The following is a 10,901-nucleotide window of genomic DNA, read 5'->3' as shown; positions in this document are numbered from 1 at the left end:
CATGGTACCCATTCGTATGCCGTCTCACAATGAAACTCTGAATTTATTAGAAATAAAAGTGAAAATAAATGGAAAATGCTCTCTCATTTGCTATAAAAGACCATTTACCACACGACACATGAGCACATCATAACACAACTCATCTCTTCCTCTAAATAAGGTACAACTACATTTATGGGCATGCCAGGATGAACCAATGGCACTGAGAAAGAGGAGGGGTTAAATCTCTCGCATTAATAAATACCCCGAGCTGCTCTCTTACCCTAAAAGAGAAGGACCCCTGTTGGCTTTGTAGTGTTTTAATCCTCAGAAAAAAATCCACAAAGACCTGCAAACATGACCAGAAAATTCTTTGTTTGTGGAAACTGGAAGATGAACGGCAGCAAGAAAAGCATCGGGGAGCTCATCCAGACCCTGAACACTGCAAAGCTGGACCCCAATGTCGGTATGTGTCTTCTTTTTTTTTCTTTTTTTTTTTCCATTCAACCCTTTATTTCATTTTTAAATGAAAATCACAGAAAACGTATTTGTCTTCTGATATTATTTCTCCATTTGAAGGTTCACCATTTAGACACTTGTTGCACTATTTTCAGTTAATTTAAGCTTTTCTCCTTGTATTCATGTCACAACTCCATGGTCAAAATTACTCTTTAGTTCAACGGGGAAAAAATCACAGACACATTTAATGCCAGGAGCATCTGCAAAAGTTCAGGAGTACTTTGAGGTCATTTTAAACCTCATTAAAAATGTGAGGAAAGATGAGGAAAGCTCTGGAGAATTTTTCATCAGTCCAGCCAGCAGCTGTCTGCTGAGGAAACGCAAAGTACACTGAAGTCAGGCTGGTTGTTAAGGTGTTGCTCTTTCATGAGCAGACCACAAGTTTTTAAACAACAATGAATGAATCAGTTATTGAAACCAACAACTGATTCATTCGTTTTGCTCTTCAGAGTTCACTAAAAGTTTTTGTGCTATAAATATACTCACCTTTTAAAACTGGGTTATTTTTTCAAAGAAAAGTGTGTACTATCTTATCATTAACACAATACAAGGAAACAAAGATAAACTACTTATGGTTATTTATCAGATATTTGAAACAATTGATATCAAAGGCTACAAGGCTTTACGTGGAAATGATTTATTAAGCGTTAGTCCATGGGCGTTTCTCACTATGCATTCTTGTGAAATATCATTAGCTGCAACTTGAGTCAATGGCACAACACACCTCCACAAACATGTAACGGTCGATATTTCATCAATCCATTGTCAGCTGTTTCACCTTGCACAATTGTGGCCAGCTCTTCCCAGTGAGTGTATATTCAGAAGTTTTCAATCTGTACATACAGTTTTCTGCAACATCTTGTAGGAAAACTTCCTTTAAGAAAAGCCGCTGAGAGGCTAAGTTGGGCTTTTTACTGTGACTCATTCAACAAAGTGGATTCTTCCTTAGATGGATGATGATTTTATTCAAACAAACAGGAAAGAAACCAAACATTTCATTCCAATCAGTCAGTGATGCATGAGTGATGAGAATAGGATCAACAGAAAATATCTGAGGACTACTCATCCTCTCTCTTTCCATGCCACCTGAGGCGTGACCAGGTAATTAAGGTGAAGCAATTACTGTTTGTTGAAGTTGCCCATAGTGACAAATGTGAGTCAAAACAATAACCAGAAATACATACTTTAGCTGCTACATACCTATAACAAGTTGTGTTTATGTGCTAAAAATAAGAAAAAATCCCTGTTTATTAAAACCAGTTCTGTGGTTCGATGTCACTAAGTTATCTACACGAGACATTTTGTGTAGCCTGAATTTAAAAGCTTTGCTTTAAATGAAAAAGTGTTTGTGTAAAAGCAGAAAAGGAAAAGCACTCACTTTTAATATTGTCGTGTGAAAAGCCGAAGACCAGAAATGAACTTTTTCAATAATACCACATCAAAGGTGGAAACTAATAACAATTTATAATGATAATGATGGAACAGCAAACTTCTAAACAAACATCTAAAAGCAAAGACTCCTGATCCAGTATGAAACCAGCCGCTGACAGTTTTGTTATGGTGTTATCACGTAACATCTAAAATAACATATCTGATTTTTTTCTATGTGAGATTGAAACCTGTCTGTGATCATCGTCAGTGTTTAGTTGCTCCAATGAAATGCAAATGGGATCCCTGTATCACAGCCTTTACTGAAACTTCTCACACTCACAAACTCACTTAAATTTGACTATTAACTGACTTGAATGAAATCTAAGATATGACAGTAGCGCGTGAAAAAAATCTTCCCAGACATTATCATCCATATTCATTATTCATGCCCTTGTTGACAGGTTTATGATCAAGGTCAACCATAGGGTCAGAAATAATGGCTATTATGCCAGTGTTGCAGTAAGAAGCAATTACTTGACATATATGACATAAAAACATGTTTCACTGCCAAAATAAAACTTAACCTGTATACATAGGTCAACACAAATGGGTCTATAGGTCAAATGCTTAACATAACAATTCCCACTTTACTTATAAAAGCACTTTCATTATATTCCAATGTTATAAGCCATTAAAAAACAACAATACATCCCAAAGCAAATGCACAGGCTTCAGTCCCTCTTCACTGTGTACAAGCCTATACTAATGGAGGGAAACTGATAAGAAGAGAAGTCAAGGTCTGGTATGGAGAAGGCACTTCCATGTCACAGGGATGCATGGTATATACTGACTGGTCAGTATTTAAAGACTTAAATGATTTAACTGAAGCAGTATACCCATGTTAAAAAATACTCCAATAAAAGTTGAAGTACAGAAGCAACTTTTTTAGTCAAGTAAAAGTGAAAAGGTACAGGCTCTGAAATGTACTCAAGTAGATTCAGTAGATTTTCTTAGTATGCACGCAGTGATCAGCTGACCTACAGGTCTTTGTGGATTTACACAACTGAATTCAACAAGATGTAAGCATACAAACTACCCAGCATTTTCACGCAACATTTGAATAACAGAGTGAGCATAGCTTAGTTTGTTTTGCAGGAATATCAACTATGTGATTAAAATTACGACATCGCATGAAAGCTTTAATTCTGCACTTTATCAAGTGCAACTGAACAATCCTTACCTTCTTCCTCTCCTATTCATCCGTCTTCCTAAATCTTTCTCCATCTCTGAGTGAAGTTAGCTCTCTCTCTTTTCTCTCCCTGTGAAATACAGCAGCTGGTCGTTTAGCAACACTGTGGGACGAACTGCACACAAACAGTTATTGCAGACCAACGTCAAGAGTGACGTAGTTTAGTTTAGTTTTTCTTCGGCTGCCTTTTCCTAATCAGATGTCAAGAGATGCAGCTTTATGTTGAGCCATCACAACCACATTACTAATGACCACTGTTTCTCTGAAGAACCAAAAGGAAGTGTCAAACTCCAGCTAGTTCACGGTCGTAAATATTGTAATATTTAGTTTTAATATTTACTGTGTTTGTGCCCTGATAAATAAATGGACTACATATCTGTAACCCAAGTATTGTGTTTTCTCTCTCTCTCTCTTTAAATAGAGGTGGTGTGTGCTGCTCCAGCCATCTATCTGGAACTAACAAGGTCCAAACTGGATCCCAAGTTCAGCGTGGCTGCTCAGAACTGCTACATAGTTCCCAGTGGTGGCTTCACTGGAGAGATCAGGTACACAGTGCACTTTATTCTGCTTAAGGGTTATTTGGTATCATGGTGCTAGCTATGGGTGCTAAAAGTCTGTATCCAAATTCTGGATCTTAGGAAAAGCAGAGCATCACAGCATGATGTTTCCTTTTATACATTTTAGCTCCATTTACACAAATATAATAACGGTAAATAAACTGGTTCTTATATAGTGCTCTTCTACGCTACCTGAGCACTAAAAGCACTTTATTCACCCACTCATGCAGCACTTTTTCTATGTGAGTGCTTTCTATCGAACATTCACACACATTCTGATTCATCAGAGAGAAACTTGGGCTTAATATCAGGGGTATTAGCAGATTGAAACACCAACCTTTCAATTAGTAGATGACCTGCTCTACCTACAGCCAACCAAGGTATGGGTTAGGACTTAAATACCTTGTGACTCACAATTCAACACTGTATGCATTTATATATGACCACGATGGTGACGGCTAACATGTTCAAATCCACTTCCAAGTGGGACTTTATCATGTTTTGCTCAATCTCTTATCCTTGAAACTCAACCTTGTGAAAATCACTATCCTCACACAGTTAGGACAACCATCCATCACAGTCAAATACAACTAATGACTGGGTCATAATACTGTTTATCAATGAAAAAAAGAAAATAATCAGTTTATCTTCATGGGAATGCTTCTGGTCTTCCAGCCCTGCAATGATCAAGGACTGTGGTATGGACTGGGTGGTCCTGGGACACTCTACAAGGCGCCACATCTTTGGAGAGAGTAATGAGGTAACTACAGATAAATTTATCCTGTTCATTTAGTTTTTCACCTGCAAATGTAAAGAACTGAATTCCTCAAAACAAGTAAAACACACAAAACATGTTTCATTGGCTCCTGTGCTGTTAGTTCATTGGCCAGAAGGTAGCTCACGCTCAGGAGAACGATCTCGGTGTGATCGTCTGCATCGGAGAGACGCGGGAAGAGAAGGAGAAAGGCATCACAGATCAGGTCATCTTTGCTCAGATGAAAGCCATCGCAGGTATGCAGCTCCTCACACTGTCACTGGGTTTTTATGTGCACATGAGAGCTGGAATGTTGAATTGTTATAGGCAAGTTTTATCAATTTGGTTCACAATAAAATTCAAAATAAAATGTATTTTTATTGCCACCAAATCACAACAACGGTTGCCTAAAGGCACTTTATACTGTAATGTCAAGACCCTACAATAATATAAAGATCGCATGTCTCTTTAACAGACAACGTAAAGGACTGGAACAAGGTCGTGCTGGCCTATGAGGCTGGGTGGGCCATTGGCACTGGGAACGCTGCCTCTCCTCAACACGTAAATATTACAAATCACTGAATATTTAACATATTGTGTTTACCGTTTCTAACATAATGTCTCCTGTGTGATATATCAGGTGCAGCAGATTCATGCCAAAGTGAGGGAGTGGCTGAAGAACAACGTGTCTGAGGCGGTAGCCAACTCTGTAAGGATCATCTACGGAGGTCAGTGCTGTGCTGGGTAGCTGTTTTGCTTTGAGTCCCACGTTGATCTCTTCTCACACATCGCTTCTTCTTCTCAGGTTCAGTGAGAGGTGATACCTGCAGAGAACTTGCCGCCCAGAAGGACATTGATGGTTTCATTGTGGGCAAAGGCTCCCTGAAGCCAGAGTTCATTGACATCATCAACGCTAAGGCATAAAATGTGGACAACTGCAGTGTGATTGGATTAGAGTCCAACTCCATTCAGACGGTTCAGTTCTGCATCCCTCTCTCTCAGCACTTAGTCCTCTTTCCCTTTTTCATTTAAAGTATTTGTGATGATGACATTCCCTCCTTTTCCTTTATTATTTAAAAACATTTTTTATTTGATTATATATTTTGTCACAAAGACATGGGATAGGGGTGGAAAGCTGTAAGGAAACATAATAAATATAAATGATTTAAATACTATTTCAGTGTCTTGTCTCATTTTTAAATCCTTTCATAACAGTATTCATTTTAGTCTCAGACTGGTTCAGACTAGTTGCCTTGTACCTGACCATTTTCAGAGGAATGCTTTTTTTATTTTTGAAGTTGAAGCTCAGATATAAAAACAGCAGCTAAGTCAAGGAAGGAACCAGTGTTACTGCTAATTTTATCAGCAGTCACATTGTCAATAAACACTACAGATATATATATATTTCTTGGGGGAGTCCTGAGAGCACAGCTAATAATGAGCGACTCATTTTATGAGCTTTGGGTGGGTTTCAAATATAAATGTGAAACATCTAGGGTTGCATAATATACAGTATTATCAATTGTACCTCATATATATATATATATATATATATATATATATATATATATATATATATATATATATATATATATATATATATATATATACACTCATATATATCTCCTTAGGTGTTTATCATATAATCCAATGACTTGTACATGTGAAATGCAACAAAAGGAATAAGGCTAATCATAGTTTATCAGCACTCATGAGTGTTAGATAAGGTAAACATGCAGATTAGATGTTAAATGGGAACTATAGCACAGTTTGCAAAGATTTTACAGTGTACAAAACATGTAGGTGTGGAAGGAAATGAGTGCAGTTTATCGGTGAACAGGAAATCAGACTACCGTATTTTCACGACCATAAGACTCACCGTACTAAAAGGCGCAGTCTCAGTTATGTGTGCCATTACTGTATTTAACACACACATAAGGCGCACCTGATTATAGGGCGCATACAAGTATGCGTGTTTAAAAATAAAGCGGGAGCAAAACTGAGTTAGGTACTCACATTTTTATTACCGGTAATTGTCATCAATCAAACCCATCGAAGTCCTCATCCTCTGTGTCTGAATTGAACAGCTGTGCTAAATCTCCATCAAACATTCCAGGTTCACTTTCTTCACCGTCAGAGTCACTTTCCGTGCCGTGCGGCTCCTCGGAAATGATGCCGGCTTTTGCGAAAGCTCGAACAACAGTGCCAGCAGACATGTTAGCCCAAGCATCTACAATCCATTGGCAAATTGTGGCGTAAATCGCCCGGCGCTGCCTTCCACTCTTGGTGAAACTGTGGTCTCCATCGGTCATCCATCGCTCCCACGCCGCTCGCAGCCTTACTTTGAACGGGCGGTTCACACCGATGTCCAGCGGCTGGAGTTCCTTTGTCAGGCCTCCCGGAATGACAGCAAGCTCACAGTTCATTTGTTTCACTAGCTTTTTCACATTGGCTGTGAGATGGGCACGCATAGAGTCACAGATCAACAGCGATGGTGATGCGTGGAAAAAACCACCTGGTCTCCTTACATACACCTCCCTCAGCCAGTCTTTCATCATTTCCTCATCCATCCAGCCCTTTTCATTTGCCTTAATGATGATTTCTGCTGGAAACTTCTCTTTAGGCAAAGTCTTTCTCTTAAAAATCACCATAGGCGGCAGTTTCTGTCCATTAGCATGGCAGCCAAGCACAACAGTAAAAGAAGACTTTTCGTGCCCCGTTGTGCGTATCGCTACCGTGCTGGTCCCCTTCTTCTCCACAGTGTGACTCACCGGGATGTCAAAAGTGAGCGGGACCTCGTCCATGTTTGTGATGTGGCTGGGCTGGATGTTTTTGTCGGCGATGTGTTTGCTGCAGTAGGAGCGGAAGATGGCCAGCTTTTCATTACCGGTATAATCCGCTGGAAGTTGCTGCGCTACCGTAGTCCTGGTCCGGATGGAAAAATGGCACCGTTTCATAAAACGAAAGCACCAAGACGGACCTCCTCGGAAATGTTCAATTTTCATTTCTTCTGCTAGCGAAACTGCTTTTAGTCGAATGGTGACCGTCGAAACGCTTCTCCCGCTCGTTCTTTGCTCGATGATCCACCGCTCGAGTCTTTCCTCCAACTCGGGCCACCTCGCCTTATGTCCGCGGAAACTCAGCTGCGTCTTCTTGACCTGTCGGAGCTTGTTTTCCAGCTTCCTCCACTTGCGAACCATCGATTCATTAATCTTAAATTCTCTCGCGGCTGCTCGATTTCCATGTTCCTCCGCGTAGCTGATGGCCTTCAGTTTAAACTGTGCTTCATAAGCGTGTCTCTTTGCCATTTTCAGGGTTGCTAAAACAACGATGTTCCACATAATCGCACATACCTGACCTTTTATACAGGTATGTGCGATTGTCCGGTATATACGATCAACGCCCACACTTCACCCTTTAGCGTTCTCATGGTGTTCTCTACTACGTCCTCCTTACAACACACAGGGCGCACTGCACTATAGGGCGCGCCGCACTTTTTAAAGAAAATCTAAGGCTTTTATGTGCGCCTTATAGTTGCAAAAATACGGTATGCATGCACTGCAGTGAACCTGAATATGCAAAATGTATTGCTACAGTGTCAGGCTTGTTGCACTTTGGAATACAGACCTCGCTCAAACCGTGTTGGTTAACAAAAATATTAATAAAATAACACTTTTTATAAGTAAATGTGGATTCATCGGTAGGAAAGGGAATTATTAAGGAACTGAAGATTGCTTTTACTTTGGAAGGTCTTCTTGGAGACACGGTGTTCCAAACATATGGCCATATGGCACTCCAGTGCAGTAAGTGGTGGTGGTGGTGCACATAAACCAAGAAGAAGAAGAAGAAGAAGGGGGCAGTTAAAGGTTAGGATGCCAACACTATACTGACACTAGTGATGGCCCGCTTGAAGCTGACGCTCCGGAGCGTGTGTCGAAAAAAAACAACACACTGGTTCAGAAGCACTGTGTCGAGGCTTGCTTCGTTTGGCAAAAGTCACGTGACCAGTGACGTCCGAAGCTTCATTACGCACGTAACTGCTTCGGTACCTGATTCAAACGGATATAAGGAAGTGAATCATCCACGGGAGGTTATCATTCCACTGACAGATATGGAGCCAGCGAGGAAGAGAGGACGTTCTGGCGTGTGGGAATATTTTGAGTTGATTTTGCTCAATTCATTTTATCTGCCGAAGTGAAAAACTTGAAATGTCCAAAATCATGTTTTCATAATGTAAATATCATTACAGCATATGACTTTAGGAACACTTCCATGTGAATTAAAGCTAATGAAGACTACAAAAATGTATTTGACACTATACGTACATTACATTGCTACACAGTTTAGAAAATCATTTTGTTTATTGTTTTTAGGTGATAGTCTGCAGGACCCAGGAATACCTGCATATCTACCAACTTGCAGTGTAGTTCCTGCACTCCACAGCCTCTTCTGTTCCATGCAAGTGGATTTTCTCCAGGGCAGGAGAAACTATTTCTAAGAAAAGAAACAGACTCAGCCAGCGCACAGTAACACTAATCCTCTTTTTAAATGTAAATAACAAAAGGGCTACCTTACATTGATCATGTTTTTACTTTGCAAGTTCTTGATTAGGGGTGGGTTTTGATTATCGCTTTTCTGATTACAATCCATGCTAAATTGAATAAAGTGATATTGATTCATTAAAATCCCGTGTCGATTTGTAAATTAACGTTATTATGCCTGAAACGCCAGCATCTCAGGTTAAACCTCACAACATGTCGTCAAACACCATGCAGCTAAAACAGTAACTGGGAGCAGGTTTACGGATTCTGCATACAAACGTAAACACAGAGCGCGGACCCGACACGTCAGAATCAGATTTTGGTGTGTCGTCGGGTCCGCGCTGTGTTTGCCTCTTTTTTTTTCGCTGGCTTCTGCAGCTGCAGGTTTCATAACTCTCTGTTTACATCTCTAATTAAGTCTCACATGTGTCAGCTTTCTTTTAATAGATACGAAATTATGGATATATACTGATACATGACCAGAATTGTAATATTTCTGACTGAGGCAAAACTTTCCAGATTCCAATCAAATTGAATCGGATCCTGTATCGAATCAAAATGATTCTACAAATCAGTGACGATGCAGCCCTACTCAGCTTCCTAAGCATTTTCCCTTTCCAGTTCACAATCAATCCCACCCCTAGGTCAAAAATATGTATAGGACAATTGGCCTAATCTAATATTTTGTATGAACCTGTCCAGCTGTCCAGTGATTAAACGACAAGTAGATGGAGGCAGGACTTCACAGCAGGGGCATACTCCATAATGTGCTGTGCATTCTCATATGTATATTATATATATTGCTCACTTATTGTATTTACCAACATCAAGGAGTTATGAGCAAAGAAAGGCCACACCATAGTGCATGTTTAAATAGGGAAAGTTTATTGATCAAAATGTATTACGCAAATACGCATTACATTTTTTTTCAGCCCCCCCAATCGAGAAAACAAAACCAATTACATGTTCAAAGCAACGGAACGGTGGCCCAATATCAGAGAGAACTCCACTCTTGAGTGAGCACTGATAATTGAGCAGTCCGTTTTATTTTGCAGATTCAAGCTGCTCTTCAAAATTTTCACCACCAGATGTCACCGGAGAGGACTGTGTTGAAAAGCTTCGAGTAATGAACCGTTTTTCAATACAAGCTCCAGTGCTTCGGAAAGCTTCATTTGGCCATCACTAACTGACACAGTGACAAAATCATATTATTGTGTAACAGTTTTCCTGTTTCTTGATTCGATTTTCTTGATATAAGTTTAATTAAGATTTTAAAGCTGCCAAGCAGCCAGAAAAGAAAAAGACCACAAAGAAGATTCACGGATGTAAAGAGGGAGGACATACAGGAACAGCTTTGCTTTACACAGAGAAGGGGGGGGGGGGGGGGGGGTTCTCTTTATGAGAAACCTTCTAGACAACTTTCTAAGAGCTAAGAATCCTGTTCTCAACCTACCCATTGTAATCACTACAACACCAGGCACAGACACTGTTGTTATGGTGGTATAAAGCGCCACTGACTTCCACCAATCAAGAAGTAGTCACGCAGGGGGTGGGACTTGTATCACTATGGCCAATCAAACGACAGGCACAGATCACTTGTACACAAAAGTGATTTTCAACTTGCTGGCCAGAAGGACATTGATGGTTTCATTGTGGGCAAAGGCTCCCCGAAGCCAGTGTTTATCAGCATAATCAACGCCAAGGCCAATGCGAGCGGTTTAGAGTTCGAGTCCATTCAGATGGTCCAGTTCTTCATCCCCAGCTCTCAACACTTAGTCCTCTTCCCCTTTTTCATTCAAAATATTTGTGTGAAGATGTCATTCCCTTCTTCTCCTTTATTATTATTTTTATTTTATTTTTTTTTTACTTGGTTATATTTTGTCCCAAAGAAAAGGGACAGGAGTGGAAAGCTGTAAGGAAACAAAATAAAT

At 40.0% G+C, this 10,901-nt stretch overlaps 1 protein-coding gene and 1 non-coding gene across 2 annotated transcripts; one reads left to right on the top strand and one right to left on the bottom strand.

Moving 5' to 3' along the window:
- The first annotated feature begins 280 nt into the window (after window positions 1–280).
- LOC146659302 (triosephosphate isomerase B-like) lies at window positions 281–5,583 on the top strand. Its single transcript, XM_085421852.1, has 7 exons — window positions 281–445; window positions 3,540–3,663; window positions 4,351–4,435; window positions 4,554–4,686; window positions 4,905–4,990; window positions 5,070–5,157; window positions 5,235–5,583. The coding sequence occupies exons 1-7, from the start codon at window positions 337–339 to the stop codon at window positions 5,351–5,353; spliced, it is 744 nt and encodes a 247-aa protein (XP_085277978.1). The 5' UTR covers window positions 281–336; the 3' UTR covers window positions 5,354–5,583.
- Window positions 5,584–10,354: 4,771 nt separating this feature from the next.
- LOC146659301 (U7 small nuclear RNA) lies at window positions 10,355–10,410 on the bottom strand. The gene has a single exon (XR_014913873.1). It is a non-coding gene; the product is annotated as a U7 small nuclear RNA (small nuclear RNA).
- Between the last annotated feature and the right edge of the window lie 491 nt (window positions 10,411–10,901).

Source organism: Rhamphochromis longiceps, linkage group LG11, assembly GCF_057381845.1.
Source record: "Rhamphochromis longiceps isolate RC_006_pf linkage group LG11, R_longiceps_female_GT1.1, whole genome shotgun sequence".
In the NCBI taxonomy this organism is placed as follows: Eukaryota; Metazoa; Chordata; class Actinopteri; order Cichliformes; family Cichlidae; genus Rhamphochromis; species Rhamphochromis longiceps.
This window is presented reverse-complemented; position numbering and strand designations above follow the sequence as displayed.